Here is a 27,736-nt window from a genome sequence, read left to right on the forward strand (position 1 = left end):
ATTTATTTCATACAAAAAACAAAATGAATTAAGTTCTTGCAAAACCAAAACACCAAACATTGTTAAAATCAAAATACCATCCTTAATAGGAACAGTTCAAACGGTTAATTTTGCATTACATCTACATGGGCTGTACAAAATGCAGTGATAATCGTTTACATTTTGACATGTTTTTACATACGTTCATGTGCTGAAAAAGTTTTGAAATATTAAATGATTATTTAATAATGTTTCTATAATTAACTTGGGCCGTTAAAAAAAACTCTTTGCTCCATAAATGGTACGTAGATATTATTTATTGAGAGCCTGTAACTTAAATGAATGTAAATATTATAAATGAATATATAATATCTCACAACAGAGGTGCACAAAAATGAAACTTAAAGGAGCAGTTCTGCCAGTTCTGTTCTTACCAATTTATGTTTTACATAGGAAGCAGGGGGTCTCCGGGGCCGAACCGCATTCATTTCAGCTCAGAGGACCCCCTGCTTCCCGAGATACCTACCGGGGGAAACAAAATGGAGGGCAACATATCCCACATCACTCAGGAAAACATGAGGCTGCAAAGTCATCTGTCGCGGCTTCTTATAGGTCTGCGTGATGCGGGGGGGTAAAAACATCTATGGGATTCCGGCATCAACTTACAATGTACAATGTAATTATCTTTTGGAGCAGGGGGTCCCCCGGAGCTGAAATTAACGCGGTTCAACTCCAGCGACCTCCTGCTTCCTCCTTAAATAAGAAATAGGGTGGAGGGGAGGAATGTAGGACTGCTGCTGTACGCTTAGAGATCAAAGAGAATGAGGGAGCACAATGACCATGAAAAATAAAAAACATATACAACATAGTGAAATATGTCTGAAACGAAGGTTGAAGTATCCAAACTTCATTCATCCGGTGGATCTTATACTCACAGATTAATCTGTGTTAAAGTGCGTGTAAAGGTATCTTTATGCTGCAATGGTCTCCCATATAGAAACTGCCTCCGCATATGTCTTAGGCTATCTTCACCGCTTGCATACATTCAAAAAAGAAGAACAGACATAGTGTAGACTGCACCCATAAAATTTATATGCAGTAAAAATGGTAAGAAATACACTCACATGATTTCCAAATAACAATAGCGATTGGATCATAAAATCTGCGCCCATAGAGGGGCACAGCAAAATACGTTTGCGCGCCCCTGCTTTAGATCTCCTGATTATTTTTGAAATACGCACATACAGAAAATACGCTAAGCATTGCAGCTTAGCATTAACTTCCGGCCAGCTGATATGTTCATGTATGCATTTGAAGAGGAGGGTCTCCTCCGTGCAGTGTTTTTGTCATCTGTTTTCTCTGGCAAACATACCTTCCGGGAGTTTGGAAAACTAGCACCAGTTGTTCATGTCATGTGAGCGAAACCGCGTTTTGGCTATGAAGAGCTAACGGTTGGTTTTAAGCCCTGGAAAAAATATTTTCAGTATTAAATGAGGTATCTGAAAAATTCTAACGATAAGTTTCCAATTTATTTTCCCAGCTCAGAACAACTCAACAACCTGTTCCAGGTCTCATACAGAGCACGGCTCGCAGAGCTGGGGCAGCGGTGTGCAGGAAGGCAGCTGTCGCCACGGGGAGCAAGTTGGAGATACTAATTCTGCATCTTAGCAAGTGGTTTCAATGCCAAGCAAACCACTTCTTTTACAGTGACGTTTCATATAATCTATTGCTTTACACTTAAAGGAATGTAATGTAAGCTGGCAGTGAATTTTAATATGTTAGTTATTACTCATCTGAGGTTGAGATGCCAAAGACCAAGTAATCCATTGTAAGATGCCTAAAAAAAGGTTTAACGCCTTCAGTGCTGTGCTGGACCCTCCAGGGTGGAAGAGATAGTTTATAGCAGGGCTGGCCAACTCCCAGTCCTCAAGAGCCACCAGTAGGTCCGGTTTTCAGGATATCCCTGCTTCAGCACAGGTGGCTCAGTCAGAATGACTGTGCTGAAGCAGAGATATGCTGTATACCTGACCTGTTGCTGGCCCTTGCGGGCTGAAGTTGGCCAGCCCTGCTTTATAGTCTAATCGTTCTTGGTTCAAGACCAGTGAATTGGTTACGCGTACTTTAATAAAAAACAAGATTGATCAGGATTATTCAAAACTATCCCTTTGTCTAACAAATAACGGGGGTCATTAATACCAGGTGTAAAGGATGACACAAAGTATAAGTGACATTATATTCTGATGTAATAAATTCTTTTTACATTACTTACGCCTTGACCAGTAGAGATGTGCGAACTGATCTTTGAACATAGTTTTTTTTTGCACATTTTGGCAGAAAGTAGAAGGAGCGGCTCAGCGAGTAACGACACTGACTGGCACTGAGTTTGAACCTGGTTCAAATCCCGGTGTCGGCTCCTTGTGACCTTGGGCAAATCACTTTATCGCCTTGTGCCTCAGGCACCAAAAATAGATTGTAAGCTCTACAGGACAGGGACCTGTGCCTGCAAAATGTCTCTGTAAAACGCTACATAAAAAACTAGCAGCGCTATTCAAGAACATGCTATTATTATTCATTTTGCAGCATTGTTTTAATGACACACGGGAATGAAAGTTCACATTTTTTCCTAATTTTTTTTCAACATTTCAAGAAAACACTGAATTTCCCTATTTTGGCAATTTTGTAGTTTTTAAAGACTAGGTTTCGTGGCTAATGTGACCTACACATTGGTCAAGTGAGCTTCCACATAACGGTCATTTGATCCTACAAATTTGTTTTGGGCGAACGTTTCCTTTTTTTTTTTTTTAAACTTAACATTTTATTGGGGTTTTCACATGACATGACAAATGGTATTCACATTTTATCCCTTGAGCTCCGAAGTCTTGAAGCTTAGTTCAGTAATGTTAATTATATACCCCAAATGGATGTGTAACATAAAACATCAGAAAGGAAGGGGGGAGGGACGGTTGGAGGGGGGGGGGGGCGGTTTGAGATCCTATCCACGGTCCACGGATGAACTTCGATTCTGACCAGCTTTCTTCCAAAGTCCCGGCTGAGGTGCCCCTGTGTATATGTAGCTTTTTTTTATGGCAGAGTTTGCACATTACATTTCGCACATCTCAATTAAACATGTCTAAAGGGGAAACTGTAGGATTTAAATCAATAGGAGTTTCTGTTTAATGAATAATACCCTTAGTGTCTGACTGGGAATAACGCCAGAGTTAGGCATGACTTAAATAACGTAGTGTTATTTCCCAGTGTTCACCTTACCGGAGCTTAGTGAGTATGGGATATATATAATTTAAGCTGTAATGAGCTCATTTGTATGTCATTTACAGTGACAGCAGTTACAAATAATACCAGGGTGTAAATCCCGCTTAACGTCCCGTTAGTGAATACAGCGTTATGATTAACGAGTGTTCATTTAGGTTATGGCCACATTAAATCTGGGCCTAGTGAATCCCTCCCTAAAGAGAGCCGACAATCTATCTTTCGGAAAAGGAATGAGGAGAAAAGCTGGTGTGTTGAAAACATGTTAAAAAAAGAGCACATACCTTCTGGAATGCATTGCCCAAGAACAAATTTATAACCTTTGCAGCATTTTTTCCTAAAAGACAAAAAAAAGAAATGAACAAATTAAGAACAAACAACTCTACTATTCGAAATCATATTCAATATCTAATTTCTTCTTGACCATCAAGTTCCATAGGGTTCCATACAACTCTTTCAATGGGGGGCGGGGGTGGGGAGGGGGAGGGGAGATACCTGCTCAGCTGTGGGGTGCTACCTGGGAGTTACATAACTTACACTACTAGATACAACAGAATCCAAATGTGATGCTCTCTGAAGACCAATCCTATAATTAATCAAATATAACCTTTAATATTAAAGTAAAATATAAACCATTCGCTGCATAGGATACAATATAAAACAATGAAATCAATTAAAAGTATTCCAGAGGGACGACCTAAAGTGCTGATGGGACCATCAGAATATTATAATATAGTATTGGTGAGAAGCTGCACATAATACAAAAACACTAGAATAGGTGCTCTAGAATACTTTCATTGATGTTATTGTACCTTATGCTGCTAATGGTTTATATTTTCGTTTAATATTAAAAGTTCTATTTTAGCAATTAGAGGATTCTTTTTCGGAGGCCGTCACATTGGGATTGTGTTATATCTAGTAGACCTCCGTACAACTCTTATCTATTCAAACGCAGATTGCTGGCGGAAGTTACATCGTGTGCTTATTACACCACCTCGTTCTACTGTTACAAAACCTACCTGCGTACAAGAAATAATCTTGAAATCATTGTAAAAAATGGTTGCTGGGATTGTTGCTTTCTTCCAGCAAAACTGGAGCTGGAATTTATTCGTATTATATGCACCAGTTTTTGTGTAAATCATTACATTTAACCTCCTAAGGCGCGAATGTGTGTGCAATTTCACACGCTGCGCAAACAAAATGGAGAACCTCTATCGGGCCGGCCATAGTTGGTGCAGGCGCGATGAAGAGCGACCAGGCGGCAGGTTTTTCAAAAGACAAATCATTTTGTTTTGTGAGCAGTTCAGCCAATGAGGGCGAACCAGCCTGGTGACGTCTCTGCCACGCCCGCCCCATCGCCTCCGGCCTTAGTGCACCCATCACTCGGGCAACTCGTGATGCGTAGTGCGCAGCTACTATAATCTCCGCCATTGATAGGGAAATATGGAGAAAAAAGGAAGGAAGTGACAGGGTATTTTCCCCATCACAGATACCAAAGGGATACACATTAATCTGTGCTAATTCCAATCATGACACTGTCTCCATACCCCGATCGGCAGTATCACAGTCAAATGAAAAAACCCCAAATAAATTGTACCTCTAAAACCAAGGCGCTCCAAAAAAGATAGCGAGACCCCTGCCAGTGCCAAAACATGAGCAGTGTGGAATGTGGATTGCTGCATTAAGGTATCAGTATAATAAGTGTTTCATTTATTCTATTGCTAACAGCACTTTGCCTGTGTAGGAGATGCCATGTTTTATTCCTTATACCGCAGTCTCAAACAATCATTTAAAGAAAAACATCATAGTTTTGTTTTTAACAAATCTTTTAGATTTTTACATACTGTAGTGATTATTATCTTTCTATTTTATCATGTTGCAGTTTAAAGATTTCTGGTTATGCTGGTCTTTGCTGCCATGTTCTCTAGTAAAAGAACAATCAAGGGGTATAGGGGGTAATTGGGATCTATGTATATAGGCAATTTGGAGCAAAACTGCACCTATATATTAAAGCATCTTTCTCCAATTTGGTACAATCAGCTCCAGTTTGCTGCTCCATTGGGAGTGTCAGTAGGAGGAGTTGAAGAGGGGTGAAATAGTGCACAGATTATTTTGCGATACAGAACAATCTGCGTCTCTCTGCACCATTCTTTTTGCCTTTTATTTACAATAAAAAATCCTCTACATCTGCACTGGCGTAAGTCCAACGTACTGCATCAGATGCAAGAAACTGTTCTATGCTACAACTCTGCTCAAAAAAACAGTGAAGTAAAAGCTGGCAAAAAGTAAGTTCTCATAGGACAAACTCTCCTTCTTTGGGAAGGAAAATGTGTAACGGAAGTGACGTAATTGTATGGTGTTGGTCGCGCATGCGCAGAAGCGTCCATCTCCGTGCGCGCATGCGCTGAACTATGTGTACCAGAAGTGATGAAATTGGATGGTATTCCCAGTGCATGCGCAGAAGCGTCTTTCCCTGCGTGTACATGCGCAGAAGCGGCCATCTCCGTGCGCGCATGCGCTGAACTATGTGTACCAGAAGTGATGAAATTGGATGGTATTCCCAGTGCATGCGCAGAAGCGTCTTTCCCTGCGTGTACATGCGCAGAAGCGGCCACAGCCTAACCCTTCCATTAATCAGCACTATCTGAGCCCTAGTGATCTCATCATTGCCAGCTAAATAAAGGGGAGCGAGGTTATAAAACCAGATGCCAGGTAACTAGACACTATACAAAAAGAAAGCGTTATAGTTAGTATAAAGCAAGTTGAAAATACCTTGATAAGTATATCATGTGTTACAAGCATTTAATAAAGTGTAAAGTGTGCTATTTGTGTGTGTAGCAAGAAGAGAAAGCCACACATAATAATTTAAAGGTTTCTCTGTAAGGTTATCTGTTTCCTTCATATTGTACAAAAACTCTTGTGTTTTCGATCACTGTAAAAATACACTTGTACTTAACTTTAACATCTTGTGTTGTCTGTGGCTACACTGTTACGTAATTTCAAAATATCAATGCATCGGCTATTTTTATTTGATCAAATATATCAAGTTATCATGATATCCCGTAAAGTTTCCTATTTTTTGACAATATTTACGCAATCATTTTTGACATTTGTATAATATAAAAGATCACAGCACAAATACATTTTACACAATGCTAAAATTATAAACACTCATTCTGATTTAAATAACTGTAAAACACGAGATTTGTACCTTATTTAAAAGCTACAGTGCGCACATTTTGAATATTTAGAATATAGAGCCACTGATATCATTAAACAAAAAAAAAGACGGGGGGTGTGGCGAGCACGCGCGTTCTAAGTTAAACGTCGTAGTGTTTTGTCACTGAAATTGTAATGATACTTTCAACAGTTTAATTCACTCAAACATCGAAATCAAAACACGATTTCAGTGACAAAACACAAAGCTCTGACCCCTCCCCCACCCCCCTGCCCTCTTTTTCTAATATTAATCAATGTAAAAGGGACTTTTTGAGTGTTCCACTTTTTGGAGCAGAGTTACGGCACATGAAAGAACATTTTCTAACATCTGATGCAGACTTTTATGGCTCATATGGATGATCTTTGTGGGTAAATAAAAGGTAAAAAGAATGGTGCAGAATGTGATACTGTACATCTCACTATAATCGCTGCAACACAACTCCTTCCCAAATCCTCCTACCGACACTCCCTGTGGAGCCAGCTGGGGCCGACTGGGCAAAATGTGAGCAAAATGCTTTGGTGCAGGGCCAAAATGCCCCAGGTTTTCTCCAAAATTGCCTTGATACAGTACATTAAGACTTTAATTACGTTTTTATGATTTTTAAGGAAAATGGAAAATGTTCATAACAACATGTTTATTATCTTTAGCAGTGGTTTCACATTGTTTATCGGAGTGCTGTCAATGCCATTCTCCTTGGAAAGCCCCTCTGGCAGAAAAAGAGTATAACCATTAGTGTTCCCCTCTGACATTCAGTGAACATTATAACACGTGGCTGTAAACAGAACAAGAGGACGTCTCCTTCTGTTCCTGATGTTGAGGGCTGGCACAGGGTCATGCTGCAGTCCTGGTAGCCCCAGGGGCAGAATGTTTATGACACTGTGATGCCACACATATTCTACCAATATATTCTGAACCATCAACCGTCTGTGCTTGGCAAAATCTCTTATGTAAACGGAACATTGTAAGCCTTGAGATCGCAGGGGGGAAAAAAGTCTCCCCGTCACCCCATCTACGTTACAGGGTTTAGAAGAAAGGTTTTCCGGCTAACTGCAGCCCACCGTATTACATCCGTGTAGGATTCATCTTTGTGTTCCAGCAAATACGAAGTGTTTCTGTGCCAAAGCAGGCGTTACATGCTCACACAGTCATGCTTAAAAGGTCTGTCACATTTAGATGGCATTGGTGTAATAATATAATTCTTTGGATGCAGATATTGTCCCTTTTTACAGATTCTGTTGGCATTAAAAGTGTTCAAAAAGTAGAGTTAAAGACAGGTTTGAAAAAGTAGTGTTAACATAATACAAAACCAATGGCCAAACAGAAAATCGTATCTAGAAATGCCTTAATGTATCTAAACTTTTCACTACTAGGATCTGATTTCTATTATTTGTAGACCAAAGAGTCTTTTAATGGAAAAGAAATCCTCTTAAACCATCCACAAATCTCTTCTTATATAAAATTCGGCTTTGCAGGTGACACCCACATGGGGAACTCATACCTAAAAGCCGTACATCTGCCAGGACACGTATTACAGCTTTTAGTTTGTGAAACGTTGGTACACATTGAATAGCCCAGTTACCCAACTGATATTGTAAATGCTCCAAGCGTTATATTGCTTTATTCAAATCACACTATTCAGTTTTTTAAAGCACGTATCATGTTAAAGCAACCATTTAACAAAGCTGTTTATGGTTTTGATAGAGATTCTTACGTGTCTTTGTGTTCCCTTTTGAGTAGATGGCAATAGTCCCAACTCAAGCACGAGATTCTTGCTCTTAAACTCAATCTTCCACCTCCAACCCAACTATCCAAATCTCACTACTCATGAAACCATATTAACAGCAGCTACAGTATGTGCTGTACAGCTTATCCCTCAACCTCACAACTACTGTAGAGTTACCAACTTCCAAGCAAGGGAAGAAGGGCCCTTCCAATTATTACTGATCATGCGACCCCACAACTTTATCTGTAATCTTTATTTGATTTTTCAGCACAAAACAAAAATATGCAATGTTATATCTATTAACATATAGATATCTCAATCATATATATGAAGTAAATGTTTAATTTGAATGCAAAGTAATTCCTGATAAATAATGTGTCAGACATTTAAGATTCTATGTGATAACCAAATAATTTATGAAAATGTCTTATGTTTATTTATATAAAAATAGATGGCTCTGAGTATTCCATTTAGAGGGTACTGTGACCTCTTTAAAAAGATGGCTTATTTTCACGGTTTCTCCATTCTTACTTGTCACTCTGCACATCTCCAGTCTACGCGGGCCGGCCTCAACTCCAGTCAACGTCTATTCCTTGCATTCCTACAGCTGGCAACATACTCACAATGTAGTACTGTGGCTGGACAGCTCTAACTGAGGTCATGTGAAGCCACTAAAGGAGGGAATATGGGCACTGGTAAGCACAAGGTGAATCACGCACTATAGTGCGTCGTGGTCCGAGATGGTCCTCTGCAGACTAAATGACCCATCGGATTATCACAGCAGGTATCCCTGCTGTGTTAATCCTACCGGGGTCTACCTAAAACTCAAAAATAGGAGTGCATGGAAAGAAAAACAGAAAAGCCAAAATTAGTACATAAATCTTTATAAAATAAAACATGAATACCACAAAAAATGTATCAAAATGATTGTCACATAACACTACATTAAGATTAGACCACATAGATCAAAAAAGCCCTTGACACGCATCAAGGATCGGGTACTGACACCCAGACTCACAAGGGGAGTATTCCTAGTTGGTAAAAAAGAAAAAAGGAGCACTAAACTGCCACGATGGTATAAAACAGACCTTAGTGCTCAGACCCTCCTAGTGGCGTCCTCGTGGTTTCTCTGGGCAGCAGCGCGGAAGTCCGTCGTCACGGACGTAGCGTCGCTGTGTATGACGTCACCTACGCATTTCGTGTCAGATAACAGGGGGGGCGCGAGACTGCCGACGGGGGGCGCGGGTTTACAGAGGCCCTGTGCGCTTCCCGATGGCACTTAAATTAAGTGCAGTGGGAGCTGCAGGGCCTCTGTAAACCTAACTTACCGTGGCTCCGGCGGCTTCCTCCCTGCGTCGCCATGGCAACGCGGCGTCAAAATGACGCGAGGTCTTGTGACGTCACATTGCTATGGCAATGTGACGTCATTACACCGGTGCGTGGGTAAGTTGGGGTTGGGGGGGGCGCGGGAGTGAGGGGACAGCCGGCAGGGGGGCGCAGGGAAAAAAGTTTGCGCCCCCCTGGGTTAGTGCATCAACTAATGAGAATCACCGTCTGTGTCAAATGACTCAACCTTCCAATCAGTTACCACAAATAACAATTAACAAACTGAACGCAATAAAAAACCCATGAACAAATGGACATACTGGTACATATAACACTAAAAACATCTTATATTTCATATAATGAAGGGATGGTTGCCTTTAAATAAATAAAACCCATGAGTAGTAATGGTATATATAAATGAAAATAGATACACTTGCAAGAGATGGCTAATAAGAATTAATTCAAAGCCATCGCAGCTTCCACAGGGGTCAGAGCTACGCTCGCAGGACCCTTGAATATATAATGAAAAAATAGACAATAGAAATATAAGGTGTTTTTAGTGTTATATGTACCAGTATGTCCATTTGTTCATGGGTTTTTTATTGCGTTCAGTTTGTTAATTGTTATTTGTGGTAACTGATTGGAAGGTTGAGTCATTTGACACAGACAGTGATTATCATTGGTTGATGCACTAACCTACAGAGGTATTTAAGCATCACCACAAGATCACATGACTACCCCTGAAGAAGTGTCATCTGACACGAAACGCGTAGGTGACGTCATACGCAGCAACGCTACGTCCGTGACGACGGACTACCGCGCTGCTGCCCAGAGAAACCACGAGGACGCCACTAGGAGGGTCTGAGCACTAAGGTCTGTTTTATACCATCGTGGCAGTTTAGTGCTCCTTTTTTCTTTTTACCAACTAGGAATACCCCCTTGTGAGTCTGGGTGTCAGTACCCGATCCTTGATGCGTGTCAAGGGCATTTTTGATCTGCTGTATGTGGTCTAATCTTAATGTAGTGTTATGGGACATTCATTTTGATATAATTTTTGTGGTATTCATGTTTTATAAAGATGTATGTACTAATTTTGGCTTTTCTGGTTTTCATGAGCTTTCCGTACGCTCCTATTTTTGTGTTTTATGTGCTGAGTTTGCCCCGCTGATCACGGGAGATTGGGAGCTGCAGGGGTGACTTGGAAGTTGAGGGAGAGCAATTGGAGGGACAGCGCGCGCAAATCCTTTTTCTACTTACCGGGGTCTACCTGTCTGTAAGTGGCACGCAGTCAAGGCCGTCTTAACAGCATTATAGGCCCCCGGGCAAAGCAGTGCACTGGGCCCTGCCTACACAACCACTCACAGGAATAAAAATGTAAATTATCGATAAAATAAACTTACATTTATTGGTACCTCCAACAAATCCATTAATTGCCTCCCGCGAATCAGTTACAATATTCTGCTTCCATAACATTGCAAGCAATAAAATCGGCAAAATTTCTCTCGCGAATGCAGAAATGCCAACTATCCGCAACAAGTCGTAATTTTTCTCCTACCGAGTTAGCGGGAGATTTGAATGTTGAGGCGGGGGATCGGAAAATTAGTGTTAAATTCTGGTCTGTGTATAGATTAGCATGGGCCCCCTATGCTCGTGGGGGTCCCCGGGCAACTCCCAGCGTGCCCATCCGTTAAGAAGGCACTGCACGCAGTAAGAGGCTGAATCAGTCAGCCTCTAACAGGCGATCACAGGGTTTTGATTTAATTTTAAACACTACAGTATTGTAGCAGGGTGTCTCCAGAGCTGAACCGCATTGGTTTCCCCTACTTCCCGAGATACAAGTCCTGTTTTGGGGTGCCGGTATCCCCATGTTAAAATCCTAAGGTTCATGTGACAGTGGTATCTAAACAAAGCAGAGGGATACCGGCACTCCATAACGGGGCCTGTATCTTGGGATTTAGGGGGTCTCCGAGGCTGAAATAAACTTTATTCAGCTCAGAAGACCCCCTGCTGCCGCACACTCATATCAAACACCGCTCCCCCCCCCTAAATAAAAAAATCATTACCTTAGCGGATAGCTGCTAAGGTAATGAAGCTGCTTACATTTTATTTTTATTCATAGTGTGCGTGAGCAGGGGGTCTCCTGAACTGAACAAAGTTGATTTCAGCCTTGGGAACCCCCTACTTCCTGAGATATAGGCCCCGGTATGGGGGGCCGGTATCTCTCTGCGCTGTTTAGATCCCACGTGGATTTTAACATGGCGGAGATACCGGCACCCCGTAACGGGCCTGTATCTCGAGAAGTAGGGAGTCCCCGGACCTGAAATCAATGCGTTCAGCTCCGGAGAACCCCTGCTACAATACTGTAGTGTTCAAATTTAAATAAAATCCCTGTGATCGCCTGTTAGAGGCGCGCAGTTAGAGAGGCTGAATCAGTCAATCTCTTACGGCGTGTCTCTTACAGACAGGTAGACCCTGACACAGCAGGGACCCCTGCTGTGTTAATCCGATGGGCCATTTAGTCTGCAGAGGACCATCTCGGACCACGACGCACTATAGTGCGTGATTCGCCCAGGTAAATTATCGGATAACGGCCGCTGCATCTGTATTTCTTAGATCTTTTACCAAAATGTAACATTGCTACCATTTCCTTCCACAGAAAATGGAATAGCCGGCATGACCCTGTGGTAATTACATGATTAAAAACAAGAGAAACAAAATAAACATAATGATAACAGTTTATTTAATATTGTGCTATTCATAAATAACTTATGTGTAAGTTTGGGTGCTTCTAATGATCACTGGCAGCAATGGGGTTATTATGTATTCAGTTTTGTTTTGGTTGGTTGGGCGCTTTATGGCAGGGCAGTTGTTATCATTATAGGGATCCTATACTGTGCCTCCCCAGCCTAATCCATACTGTACAGAATACAATTGCAGTAGGTTGTTTAGTATAAGGTAAATTGACTGACGATATTTTGTTGATTTCCTATCACATATTTAGTTGAGTGCAGGAGAAGTGTGGGAGTAGCAATATCTGCACAGGGTTTTGTGGGAAAAAGAGGCACAATTAAAATGTTCTTGAAAGTGATCAAATCTTCACTTTACTGTTACACATATGTTTGTAAATCAGATCATTTACTTTTACTGTCAGAGGTCTGAAACTGATTTTATTTTGTACAACTGGCTGCAACGGGAGCTCACTTGCTTAAAAGGAAAGAATGCAACCGTCAAACTGAATGAGGAGGGATTACATTATCTTGACCTTGTAGGTATCAGGAGACACATCAACTCACTAAGTTTATCTAACCTTCCTTACCCGGCTCTAAAGGGGGTCACATCAGATTAACTATACACGTTGGCAGTGCTCAGTCTCTCATGCCTTTGCAGGGTGCTGGGTGGGTGCTGGCTGGGTGTGGATGGAGGGATAGGAAAAGATGGTGCTGCTTCACAGGTATTAACATACTTCACACTTGACAGATCAACTTGTGGCAAACAATAGTATTCTGGACTTCATCCATTGGTAGTTCTCACTCCTCTGGCAAGTGGATCATCAGGAAGCGCATACCATGTGGGAACACATAAAAAGAAAAATGCTTTTGGTGCAATATTGTGCAAGCAGTGTTGGAGTAAAGTTGCTAGCACAGAATGTGTACACAGAATACTCACAAACGTGAGGTAGAATGAAGGCACATAAAGGTATCTTTAAGAGCTGGTGTCAATCTGTGGAGTATGGTGTTGCCAGAATACTGTGGTTCCCAGCTGACCTTTAGGGCAGGAAAACACTGGACATAGCGTAGACCGTAAAACAATTTAATAAATGAAGTAGTTATAATCCAATCTACTCACATGTTGCAAGATTAAAAACAGCATTTTAGATCTCAATGATCTCTGCAAATATCGCTCGATGCTGCCACCGGATGGGGCCTCTCTCTCTGGTCTCCCTCCTTCTCTGCTGTGCGTGTCACGAATGCGTGTCAGCAACCGGAAGTGACGTCATCACCAGCAGAGAAGGAGGGAGACCAGAGAGAGAGGCCCCATCCGGTGGCAGCATCGAGCGATATTTGCAGAGATGATTTGCAGAGATCTTTTTATGTGTTCCCACATGGTATGCGCTTCCTGATGATCCACTTGCCACTTTCTATGAGGATTGAGAAAGAAATCCTACACCAGGTTACAGCTGCAATCAACCATTGTGTTTGTCTAAGTATCACCATTATCACTATTATATTGATTTATCACTGTTATTGTAAATGTATATGAGCGCCGAATTTGGTTAAACACTCCACACACATAGTTCTCACTCCTACGTGGGGGAGGTGCATAACTTGAGGGCCCTTCACAAAGGATAAGGCGGGAACTGCTTGCAGGGAGGCTATGATGTGTTGAGAACCTGCTGGACTGGGCGGGCTCTACATAACTAGCGGCTGCAGTGTTGGCAACACGATGAGGACAGTGGCAGTCAATCTGTGGTAGGGAAAACCCTATTAGACCAGGACAAGTGGCATCCGTTTCCCCCAATTAAGGTCCCCGTTCCTTAAACAGGTGCTAACTGAAAAGGTAAGTTACTAACTGAAAACAACAAATGGTGACAGGACAACCTTTAATACTCATGACTATACACATTTAACACCTATTTCCACCTCCCCCCCCCCTCCAAGGGAGATTTGCGTGCTACTACGTTATGGTGCTACCTACAGGCTTACAGAAGGCCTAAGTCTCTGCTGATTGGGAGCTTGGGGTTGCGGGGTGCATCGCCTCCACCAGTGGGGATCTCAGCATAGGCGGGATGGCTTCTCACGGGAACATATACAGCAATAACCAGACACACACAGTAATGATAAACAATATTATTTACCAGCAGGGTCCTAGCGAATACACGTGCATAACACAGCACAGCAATAATAACCAGGTATTATCCTCCTTTTCCTCCTATCCCCAGGAGCAAGCTATATCCCCTTATGGCCTTAGAGCACAATGTTCCTTGGGCACCTAATTTAGCAAGATGTCCGCCAAGGCAGTACCAAGTGCGTGTGAGGGCAGCGCTACCCTCCCTTGTGTATTGGTGGTGTACGTGGGTACCTTCTTGGGTACTCGTGTACACCAGGGAATTCCTCTCAGGAAATAAGCAGCATCCGTGATCCCACGATGCAGGGACTCCAACACAAGCCCCTCTCCTTACTTCCCGGCAACTGCGCGGTCGTTCCTCCCGGCCTGGGGAATCCTCTACCGCCGTCCGTTCTGCTCTGGTGCTTCTTCACTGCGCATGCTAATAGGGCAAGTTCCCGACTACTGGCCAGCCCTACAATACTCCATTTTGGGGAACAGGGACTAACTGGGGTTTGTGGGGGTATATCCTGTCCTAGACCTAGGCAGCCTAACTGACTCCCTGGGCAGTCCTTCTCCTTCCGCAGCACGGGCAGCTCTGACCTTGCAGTCTCCAGTCCCACGGGATATCCTATCTCCGCATGGGATATCCTGGTCTTCTGTTTCCAGTCTCTTTGGGTGTACCAAGATGGCCGCTGCACCTCCGCATGAGAGTCTGAGGGGCTGCCTCAGTTCTCCCCAGAGCTGAGTGGAATCTTCCTGCTACACACACATTTACTGGACTCACAGTGAGGACCCCAGTCAGAACTCTGAAGAAAAAACATCACTAGCCAGGGGGTAGAAAGAGGAGGGGCTAACTCTGAGTAATCGAACCCATTTAACCCCTTCAGACAATTGACGACTTTACAGAACTAGTATTCCCCAAAGATGGGGCTACATTTATGTGAATCTCACATAAGTATCACTTATTTTGGTCATAAGTGGTCTTGTGAACTTCAATGGGGTCACACTTGTGAAAACCAGCACTTTTCAATCAAGATGCAATGTTTGGGGGTCAGGACCCCCCCAAATCTCACTCATTTTGGTCTGTGGGCATATCTCAGCATAGAGGGGATTTCCAGTCTCGAAGATATGTCAGGAGTGACACAAGTTCAAACCTTTGCTTTAACTAGACTTGGAGTTTTATCATATTTAATGTAGCACCCACAGATTTAAACTGTCTGGAGATATAAAAGTCATTTCAGCAGAAGGGGGGTGGAATTCCTCGTGCTTGGAATACCTTCAGAGAACAGGCTGGCCCACGTGACCTTTAAATAAACAAAGCCATCCCTTCTGATGGCTTGTGTCCCAGGTTTCTAAAATAACTAAAAGTGGTTTTGAGTAAACATCTATTTCTGATTTTGTTAAGAAACCACTTGACACAACACTCATCCCCGGGGAATGGAAAATAGCAGATGTAATACCACTTTCAGAAAAGGGTAAATCAGACCAGCGGTAAGCTTAACTTGAATAACTTTTGAGTTTGTTGGAAATCAAAGGAAGAGACTATCAGCCTGTAAATAGAAATGGCTCAGTGACAAATGGGCCTATGCACCAGTCCCAGAAAAGTATATAATAATAACCTTATTTCATTTACTGTAGCACCTTTCTCCTAATGGGACTCAAAGCACTGCACAATTACAGTACAGTGTGTGGTACGCAGCACGTAGGATTGTTTTGCAGACAGACACTCTGCACTCAGGAGCTTACAATCTATGTTTTTGGTGCCTGCGGCAAATGGAGGGAGATAAACTGTCTCACCCAAAGTCACAAAGAGCCGACACCAGGAATTGAACAAGGTTCCCCTGATTCAAGCTCAATGTCATTATTTACAGTCAGTGTCTTTACTCACTGAGCCACACCTTCTCCCTATGCTTGCTATTAATTAACAATGGCGGTTTATGTCATCACAGAACAGTCATACTGTGCATCCTTTTCAAATATCTACATCATATAACTCCTCCATAGGTCATCCCTTTAACATTATGAGGTAAGCAGTGAAATGCAGATGCAAAGAGTCTAAAAGTGGAAGAGAATAACAGCAATCCATCCTAAAACTGATAAATCAATATCATATACTGTATGCAGCCAGTACATTACATAACCCCACATGCATTCTCCCAAGATGGGGCCTTTAACTGCACAGTCGCAGGTATTTGATAGCTGATAAAGATTTTTACTTAGAGCTTCACCGGTGTAATGTAGAACTTTTTAATGAAATTAAATTACAAGAAGAAAAATGTATAATATGTATACACCTGCTTGTATGGGCTTTAGGTGACGTGTGCATGTTTTAAATAATACTTAGCTTTGTCCCATGTTGGCTTTGCTATGACCTTTTCATGTTTAAGTGCATGAGCTATGAAAATAATGCAAGACACATCTGTAATCCTTGCCTTATGTAATCAGACCATTCCTGGAGGATTTAGGGATCCAGTTCTGATCTACCATTTTTTTCTAGTAACAAAATGTACCACTGTCTTTAAAAGTAAGACCTAATATATCAAGGCTGTTGTCATGAGACACAGATACACATATTTTGTATGACAGTTTAAAATACTATTTTAAATAGTTCACATGTTTTAGGGAAATAAAGTAGATAGTCAAACATTGCTGGCCCCTCCAACTACAGGAACAAATGAGAATAAAATTATTTACATTAGAAACATTTTCCTGCACAATAATTTTGGGTAGTATGCCTTGTGCTTACCATAAGAACGCCCTCCCACACAAGCGCAGTGTGGTTAATTTTATAACGCCTTTATAGCAGCGTTCGGTTCAGAAACCATTTTCCGATTTGGTGATCTATAAATCCTTTCCCTTCTTTTATTCTAAAATATTTTTAATACTGGCTGGTTAAGTAAATATTAAAAACCTACCCCAAGCTTAATAACCTGTCAAGGAAGTGTGTTGAATCATGCTCAAAAATCCTAAATAGGTCCCTGCTAAAACACAATAAATTGAATTTCACAAAGGCATTTTAAATGTATCAGTCTATTTCTAAATATATTTGCATCATAGCTTGTTATGCTTTCTGCACTAATTATTACCACCTTGCTGTTTATTCTCCAAATACCTGCTTGTTAATATGAGGTTTTTCCCCATTTAAAACTTAATCCACTGCATCATGCATCATGTATTTTCCATCGAATTTAAAATATTTAATATAATATACTTCCAATTATTTAAGGAATTGTATACAAGGGGTTAGTAATGATTATCCTTTGCATAGAAACCTTTTACAAACTCCCCAGTGTACATCTTACATTTTGCGGGGATATGGATTTGAGCGCTACAGGGCGTGGTATCATTTGCCACCTGTTGCCACAGAGAAAAAGCTGATATTTGTTCTACATTTACATTGCACACATTTTCAGAACATAGTATTTTCCACCCAAAAAAATCAAAGTACGTACAGTATATGAAATTAAACGATAACACAAACAGTATGAAAGTCACTGTTCTTATATGAAATTCATATGGGGGGCCATGTATCACAGTTATTTGCCATTTGATACAGTACAGTACCCAAGTTTAGGACCATTAGGTTACCAAGCTTTTGCCCCAGTATTAGAATACATATACTGTGCCCTGCATCATCACTCACCTGGACTTATCTTAACTCTAAGCATACTGTGGCTACTTTACCATAATTGAACCCCTATTTGACGCAAGAAATGGACGACTTTTGCCCAGCAATATGGTTTTAGCACAAATGTGTTGTTCGTGGCACTGTCATGGTTAAATGTGCAAGCGAGAGACTAGCCTTCTTAGACTTCATAAATCTGTCGTTTTATTTCGAGGGTATTAGCTCACAGATGAGAAAGTAGGTCACTTACAAGTAAAACAAGGCTATAAGTGGTCTGCTTTCTTCCCAACTATTTACTACACAAGATTAAAACCAAATGGGTAAGGATTCACCATGTGGTTTTTATACTCCATTCTACAACCGCATTTAAACATATGGTTGTATTTCTCGGTTTCTATTTTGATTGTAGTATCTAAGGTATGAGACCAGCAATGTTGATCACACTTTTAAGTATGTTTAAATGGCCAAAAATCATTGTAGTCTTTTATCATTATGTGGATGTTGCATAGAGCCTTTCAATGAACTACTAAACCTTGTGTTCTTTGCCAATGGAAATACACTTCAGCTGGAACATGAATACCAGGATAAATAGGACTGATTGGTTATAGCTTCCCCTCATTGTTTTTCTGTTCCTATTATATGAAATACTACACAGAGTTTAGTTCTTGATTAAAAAGATTTGAAAGCCTCTTCTGCCTCTTTGTTGGCAGAAGTGCTGAGCAACGATCAACTCGGGTTAAGTTGAACAACTGAACGTTGATTTGTTTTTAATGACACACAAACCTTTACTTGTAAGGTATTGTAAGTCAACGAAGTAACAAACAGATTAGTTTAATAGAGGAAAGTGATATTTCTATCTTTTTTTTTAGATTTTTAGTAAAAGCTTGGGTAGGTGCGCCACAGCAAAATTAGCACTAACATGCAGGTAGAGTTCAAAAGAAGTACAAACCGTAACAAAATGTGAGTGGTAAGTATGAAGGTTGTCCTGTGACTTCTTACATATGACGGTTACAGTAGTTCATTGTCTGAAATGACTGTTGCATCATGTTGCATACCTGATTGATGCAATGTAAATTAAAACAGAAGTATGTGTATTTTTTATTTTATACCTAGTATTACTTATTATCAGTTCTTACATAGTTACATAGTATATGAGGTTGAAAAAAGACATACGTCCATCAAGTTCAATCTTTGCTAAATTTAAGGAGAAAAATAAATTCCGTCCTGACTCCAAATATTGGATTTCTCCTGGAATCAACATCCTTCTTATGTATACTTATTTGGTATATCACTGTACAGCATATATTTCCTTTCTAAAAAGATGTTCAACCTTTTTTTGAAGATATCCATTGTATCTGCCATCACAGTCTCCATGGGTAATGAATACCACATTTTAACTGCCCTTACTGTAAAGAACCCTTTCCTTTGTTGCTGGTTAAATCTCCTTTCCTCCAACCTTAAGGGGTGACCCTTAATTTTAATTCGTTTGAAAGCTCCTTTTATTGTTCCCAAATACATTTGTGTATAGTTATCATATCCCTTCTTAGACGTCTCTTTTCTAATGTAAACAAATCTAATTTAGCTAGTCTTTCCGCATAAATAAATTATCCATCCCCTTTATTAATTTGGTTGATCTTCTCTGCACTCTCTCTAGTACCATAATGTCTGTTTTAAGGAGTGGTGCCCAAAATTGTACTCCATATTCAAGGTGTGGTCTTACTAATGCTTTATAAAGGGGCATAATTATATTTACGTCCCTTCCATCCATTGCCCGTTTAATGCAAGATAAGATCTTGTTTGTCTTTGCAGCTACTTCATGTCTTTGGGCACTATTGCTAAGCCTGCTGTCTACAAGCTGTCTACAAGCACTCCTAAATCCTTCTCCATCAAGGACTCTCCTAATTTATCCCCTTTTAATTTGTAAATTGCCGGTTTATTCTGGTTTCCCAAATGTATAACCTTACATTTATCTGTATTAAACCTCATCTGCCATTCACCTGCCCAAGTTACCCGTCTATCAAAGTCCTTCTGGAGAGAAATTACATCCTGCTCTGAATGTACTAGCTTACAAAATTTAGTGTCAGCAGCAAATATACTTTATTCTCTATGCAAACCTCAAGGTCATTAATAAACAAGTTAAAAAGCATAAGTCCCAGTACTGATCCCTGAGGTACTCTACTCAGAACTTTAGTTCAAGCTGAAAAAGTTCCATTTATGACAACCCTCTATTGTCAGTCCTTCAACCAGTTTTCAATCCAGGTGCAAGGGTATACACTTATAAGTGTGCTTTTCTTACAATGTTTAAAACCCCTTAATGCCCAATTTTTTACATGATCAGATAAAAAAGTAATTGAATGGTATATGGCGAGGTATAAGGCGAATTCACATCATGAAAAAAAAGACGGTCCATTTATCAAACACATTTTCCCTGCAAAAACAGCATCCCAATTTATTCCCTGTAGATTATTCCTCAATTTATTAAAATCTGCCTTTCTAAAGTTTAAAGTCTTTGCTGAACCCAAGTAATATGTTTTTTGATCATTTATTTCAAATGAGACCATGTTTTGATCGCTGTTACCCAAATGTTCCAGGACTTGAATATTTGTTACTACTTCCACATTATTTGATTTTTTTAACCAAATCCAGTATTGCCCCTCTCCTGGTTGGTTCCTTAATCATTTAGGTCATATAATTGTCTTTAAGCGCCCCAAAAAACTATTTCCTTTTGTTGTAATTCTAATCTCATTGCGTCAGTCTATGTCTGGATAACTAAAATCCTCCATTATGCAAACATGACCCAGTTTTGATGCCTTCTCCATTTGCAAAAGTATTTTAGCTTCCTCAATCTCACAGGTATGTGGTGGTTTATAGCTGTAACGGGTGTTCCCTCTGGTCTGACCCACCCAATCTCACATTGGCCCTTGTGGTCTATCCAGCCCTCATTACATGTTCATGTCTGGTGGTGCACCTGTAGGCAACAGGACTCCTGAGTCTCCCGCATGATGGTATAGGGGATGTCACGCCAGACAGGCAGCTGAGGTAGTGGGTGCGAGTCCTACCTACATCATGTGCAGCGCCTCCACCTCATCAGATCTATGCTTCCGCAGGTAGATGGTCCTGATGAGGAACTCCTTCTTGGTGGTGATGGCCCCAGGAGAGTAATTGCAGACTCACACCATGGGGTTGTCGTTGAACAAGTCATTTTTATTGTGCGTGGTGTTTTGGGCCAGCTGCCCCTCGCAGTCCGCGCTTCAGCCGCACATCGCTCCGTGCTCCCCTTTAAAAGGTACGCCCTCCTAATGAAGTGGGATCCCCTCTCCTCGTAGGGAGATCACCCCTGTGCCAGGTCCCTGGACACAGTTGGCCTTTTCTAACTGGATATATATATATATAAACGGTGCCACTAGTTACTGCACTAGTGGGCACATCAGAACTTGCTGCTACACCTTCACCTTCACCTTGCAGCAACCAACCCTAACTTTAGGCAGTGCAATGCCTTATATACCTCAGGAGGCAGGCACATCACTGATGTCACTAACTGTGGACTCAGAGCATGTAGCCACTCCCATCCATACATAGGGCACCTCACCAAGTTGTGAGGGCAAACCTCCATGATTACTGCTGGCATCCCTGCAACTTACCAGGTTTTGCTGCCAGCAGCAGAGATGACAGTAGACCATTGTTATGCATGGCTACATAGCATATCCCTACAAACATTTTCTTTATACTTTTACCTCCACTGCTTATTTCTCTCCACAAGGTCTCTAAATCTTCATAATTCCCTTCATAAACATCTTCCCTTATAACAGGTTTTAGATCTGATTTAACATATAAACATACTTCACTAACCATGTTTTATATGTATTTCCAATGTTTCTTTTTTACTTTATATATTAATTGTTAGTTTAAATTTATTTTAAATAATTTAAGTTGTATCTTTTCAATGTTCTCTATTATTAGCAGTATTTTTTTTTTTTAGACATTCACAGGTAAAATAAATATCCTGGATTATTTATATTTATTTCTTACGTTGAAAATTTAAATCAAACACCATACTTATCGCAATACAACTTCAAAAAGTGAGTAAAAGCAGCAATCTCGGCTTCTGTTCTTTGTTGTTGTTTGTTATGATTCAAACTAAACTATTTTGTTGTTTTTTTTTTTAGCTCCGGGAAGCCTCAGTTCCTCAGATACTCACTGGTGAAGTTACTGGTATTTGTTTTCCTTTCACGGGAAACAAAATGGCCTCCAAATCTCAGCCCAGTAGGAAGCTGCCATGTCATAGTTTGTGGCTTCCTATTGAACAATCATTTAGTTGCACAGCAGAAACACTGGTCAGTTAATTGGTGAGTATTTATGGAAACGGAGGGTCCCTGGAGCTAGACATGCCGCACTTTACCTCCAGGTAATTTCCCGATTTGAATCACGTAAAAAAAAAAAAAAAGGGAAAAACGTGATTGCTTAATGTAACAGGGGCTTATCACTGTTGGAGAGAAACTGCTTCTAAACCCAGCAGTGTGCTGGTTAATGGCATACAGGCAATCAACCAGACTCTACCTGGCTGATTAGGACTTTTAGAAAAAGCCTGATCTGAGAAACAGGAGAGAGATTCCTTAGCTCACAAGGGAGCAGACATAAGGAAAAGGAGGGCTGTGTTATAAGAGCAAGACAAAACGGGACCAGACCTCTATGCCTGGACCCTCAAGCAGACACCTACCCGGACACCACTGACCTGAAGCACCACCTGCGTTAAGGTACCGCTGAGACGTTGGGGTGATAAGTGGGTAAGGGGCTTCCCCCCACCCAGCCCTGCAGAGAGGGACTGGGGGAAGTAAGTTAGCCCTTACACAGGGATAGGTGTTTATTGTTTTATGTATATTTTTGGTTTGCTGTAATGTTAAAAGGAACAGGCAATAAAGCCTTATTTTAATTTCACCTTAAAAACGGTCTCCATTGCAGACCCCTGCACACATCCCTTACACTTATTTAATCAGCATCTGGCAAAATATCTCATCATTTATTACAACAGAAACATCATAAGGAACTAAAGTCACAAACAAACAAAAAAGAGTTGGGCCATTTATCAGAGACATTCTAGGAGAACAGATCGATTGGTAACTTAGCGAAATACTTAACATGATGTGGATTGTACTGATGCACATATTAAAGGGGAATCTTTTTTTTTTCTTTAACGGCAGCTTGGACGGCTGCTTTAACTTATGGCTTGTTGACCACCAGTCTTTGTATTACATTATTATATGTACAGCCCAAGAGTGATGTTTTACTACCTTTACTTGGCCTTCTTTGCACATATTGAAGTAAACTCTGGAACATGTAGAATGGTTGTACTGTATGAGACCTGGATCTATCAATAAGCACTGCAAAGTGTGCAGGGATATCCTGATTACATTTGCTGCGTTGCATGACATGGTGCTGCGTGTTTATACTTCTGCCAACTCCACTACAGTACTGTGATAAAAGAATGCATGAAAACATGTGTTATTTGTACAAAATTTCTCTTTTACCAAATAATGTACATGTATTTAACACGTACGGCTCCATTTATGCTTTAAAAGGTCATGCACAGACAGTGAACAGATGCCAGAACATCTGTTTCACAGAGATGATATTGGGTTGGTTATCTACCCTGTGCTTTTTCTATATGCCGTGAAGATATGTAGCATATTATTTTCCGTTTTGAGGTCATTATCCACCCCTAGAAGATCGCTTCGGACTTAAATACAAAATATAAATAATTTAAATATTAAACTTGTATAAAAATGGATGCATTTATGGTAAATGATCATGAAAATGAATTCACAGGATTTAAGACTTCCCATCTTTGTATTTTTTTTCTGAATATCTGTTGTATTTTAGGTCAGGTAAAGTCTCAAAAGCTTTCAGATGCAGCCAGCAGTACCCGATCACTCGCCTGGGTAAAAACTAAGGCATCTCACAGTAAATGCCTCAATTTTTCCGTGAGATTCCTAATGGCCCATCAGATTAACACAGCGGGGGTCCCTGCCGTCCCATTCCGTTTAAATGGGACTACAGGGGCACCCCGCTGTGTTAATCCGATGGGCCATTAGGAATCTCACCGCAATGTTGAGGCATTTACTGTGAGATTGCCCCAGATTTTCCAAGGCAAGTGATCTAATACTGGTGGCTGCATCTGTATGTACCAGGTTTAACACCCCCTCCCCCGTAATGTATATCCCTTTGAGCTTTAAAAGAGGGAATTAGAGCCAAGGTTTAATAGGCAGGTATAATGTTGCAAGTTATACAGTAGCTGCTGCTGATGACACAACAGACGTTATTACCCTGTTGAGACAAAATAACGCATGTAATAACAGGATAAATAATGTGCTCATTATCTCCTTAACCATAGTTACTGTTAAATTATCCGCCAGCGATAACGCAACGCGTCATGTTAATGGGAGAGGTAACATATGATACATCTGTATATCGACTGAAGTTTTCTTAGAGCAACTAAATTCATGCAAGCACCCATAATGTTATTGGTAGGTGCACTACCTCCATAGTGCGCCTTCCATAGAATGCGTTCCACACGCCTTCTCCTCTGGCAGGATGTTTTGCTCCCTACCTTTATTTATCTCTCTGGAAGATATATATATTTGCATTGGACCGTTTTTATTTTGGGAAACAAGTTTGTTTTTTATTCCTTGCAAAATGTCTCTCCCTATAAACGAAAGTATATTTTTCACTTGAAAATGTCAGCACAGCTACTTCAGTCGTGCCAGGGTAATAGTTTGCATTAGCGATGTGAGGAACTTAGTCATCTATATTTCCCCCCCAATACAGGTAACCAATTAGTCCATAATAGCCTGTGTAGGTTTATGGGATAACATTATTAAAACAAAGACATTGCTCAATTATAATATTTATTAACTTCTTAGTCACCACAATGGACACAAAGTCATTGGTAATGAGGGCCCACTTACTGAGCACTGTGACGACCAAGGAGTGATCGGAATGGGATATTAAGTTGCAGCTGTCTCACCGCGACCAAGTCTCCACCAACGTTCAGGCCACCGAGGGTCCCTCAACCACAGCTGCTCCGCCACCAGCTGCTTCATCGAGGCATAATTTAGCGGGTTGGGGATTTAGGGTAAGGGGTTATGTTTTTAGGGTAGGGGGTTGTGTTTGTGTTGGGGGTTAAGATAAGGGGTTTTAGGGTAAGGAGTAAGGTTAGGGACTTACCTTGGGGGAAAAGCGGCCGGCGGCTAGGTAAATAGCGGCTAAACACCAGCGTAGATTTGGTCATGGTAAAACGGACGCGTCCAAATGTCCAGGGTGATCCTGGCACCCTACAATAACTAACGCAGAGACAGCCATTGTCCATGATTTGATGACCACTATTGATGCTAATACGTTAATAACCGAAAATCCTTAATCCTTCTATGGACACAATGACACCCCGATAACACAATGCAACATGCTCCTGACACAGGGAAGCAGGCTGTATTACACTAGTGGGAAACATCTTGGGAAAATATCACTTTCTTTTTCACAAGACTTTCTCACTTTTCACCAAGTAATAATTCGCAGATTAGACTATTTTCAAATTCATTTTGCAGGACCAGAAGAATATTTTTTGTACAGAAGCAGGTATGAATATTTGAACAGACCACTTTGGCTGCACATTATAAAGTAGTCCTCTTCCAGCAGTCAAGATAGCAAAGATTGTGAGCCTGACTTTCAAAGAGTAAAGAGGAGGTGAAAATCCCCACTGTGATCCAAGTGTCAGCTATTAAGTTTTAATGACAAGGTCCATATGCATACTGTGAACAGATGTTACATATTAACTGATTGATCAATCTCAAGTCTCAGAAGGTTAGTTTCCCTAATATGAGCATGTGCTTACAATGAAGCATTCATAAAAGGGGCAGCCACCCCTATATTGACCTACCTTGAAAGTGAACTCAATCCCTGCTAGAAGTAAAATGAAATAATGCCAGTAGGAATTCAGCGTTTCTTAATAATCCTCTGAAAAAATTTCAGAGCATCCATCAATATGGCGACCGCTCCTTAACCAGTGAAAAGCCATACCACACTTTAGCCAATAGGTCACTTGCTGACCACAAACTGTGGAAGCAAACCATAGGGGTCATTTATCAAAGTCTCCTGACTGCAAACAGAAGGGAATGATAAATTAAACCAGATTTATCAAGGAAAGATATTTCAATGAAAACCAATGGGGTTTTCTTACCTGACACAGTATATCTCATGCAGTATTTTTGCTCTGATTTTTACCCCTTTTACAACCAGGATGTATGCCCCTATGTGTTACTGATGTCCTAAGAGATCACACAGAGCTTTAGTAACTAAAGCTGTAAAATGAAGGCATCTTTTGGGACCGCAAGGAATGGTACAGATTGTATAGTCAGTCAGTAGAGCTGTCCCTTCGTGTCAAGTAAGTGCTTTACTAGCACGCAGTGGATTAAAAACTACTCCATCTTCATGAAATGTAACAAACATGTTTATCAAATATATGGCAACTCAGGCCTGGTGGTGTGTTTTTTGTTTAAAAAGTAAAAATGCAGGAAAAGCACATAGCAATTGATAGATTCCATAATCTATAAACTCCTCTTATTGTTTTGCATAACCACACCCCACATATATACTGTATGTGGCCTCTATTAAATATATAATGGATGCATTGCTAGTGCAGCATTACATTGGCACATGGCTAATGATGTGTTCTCACTACGAGGAATGCTGAAAGCTGGGCAAAATACCTTGATATACTGTATTGACACTAAGAGGCACATTGCCAATCTTGGATCTTAATACAATGTATCACTAGTTGTATAATTTTTCCAAGATTTGTTGCAAAGGGAGAGCTCATTAAAATATTTGAAGCAGCAGATGTTCATTCATTTTTTTGGTTTTCCGTTTTTTTTCCCCCACTGGGTCATAAACAGTTCACTTCGATCAGTATAAAGTTTTATTATTATTATTATTGTTATCATTATCTTTACCTTGCAAAACATCTACAAGATAACTAGATTGGAGTTGTTCTGGTTCTGCGTTCTAATTTAAAAAAAAATGTAATGCATGGATAACACTGACTTATGAGTCAAAAGCTTCACTGCTGCTGCAGAACAGAGCTCTGTGCAGAACAGGCACAAGATATTTCTCTGGCCATATTTCCTTACCTTGATACTCTACTTGGTAGGGAGCACTCATGCAAAACCTGATAATACTGCCAGGGGGGGCTGGAAAGCATGGCTGGAATGAACCAGATGTACTGAAGCAGAAGGGTCAAAGAATTTGCACTCATTGACCTTTTCAGACTATTTATTAGTTACAGGGGTCAACATGATGGTCCAATCCCTGGTCATTTATCAAGACCGAGTCCAGGGATAGGACTGAGACGTTGACCCGTGTGACTAGTATATACTGCAGTCTTAAAAAGTTAATGAGAGTGTGGATTATTTGACCTTTCTGATACCTATCTCCTTATCTACCGTATTTCTTCTAACAGTTTTGCTGCTGCAAGTCCGTAAACACCAGAGTTATAGCTTGGGCAGTAATTATGTGGTTATGGTGTTTTCCATAAAGATGAGAAAGGAAGAAAAAAGGTTCTCCTTTTGAAAACGCTCGTTGAAAACTGTGAACGAGATCTGCTCTATAAAAGTAGCAAAAATGTCATGGGGCCCTCAGCACTAGAAATGTGCTAGATGGTCACAGCAGTTCATGAATCAGACTACATTTGCCAGGGTTTCTTTGCAAAATGGCAAAGTTC

General features: G+C 40.8%; 1 protein-coding gene across 2 annotated transcripts in view; it reads right to left on the bottom strand.

Moving 5' to 3' along the window:
- CCBE1 (collagen and calcium binding EGF domains 1) overlaps window positions 1–27,736 on the bottom strand; it is a 474,905-nt gene that overhangs the window by 92,891 nt on the left and 354,278 nt on the right. For both annotated transcript variants that reach the window (XM_075587449.1, XM_075587459.1), the window contains one exon: window positions 3,531–3,583. In XM_075587449.1, the coding sequence (XP_075443564.1) occupies window positions 3,531–3,583 (53 nt within the window). The remainder of the gene's footprint in view (window positions 1–3,530; window positions 3,584–27,736) is intronic.

Source organism: Ascaphus truei, chromosome 1, assembly GCF_040206685.1.
Source record: "Ascaphus truei isolate aAscTru1 chromosome 1, aAscTru1.hap1, whole genome shotgun sequence".
Taxonomy (NCBI): Eukaryota; Metazoa; Chordata; class Amphibia; order Anura; family Ascaphidae; genus Ascaphus; species Ascaphus truei.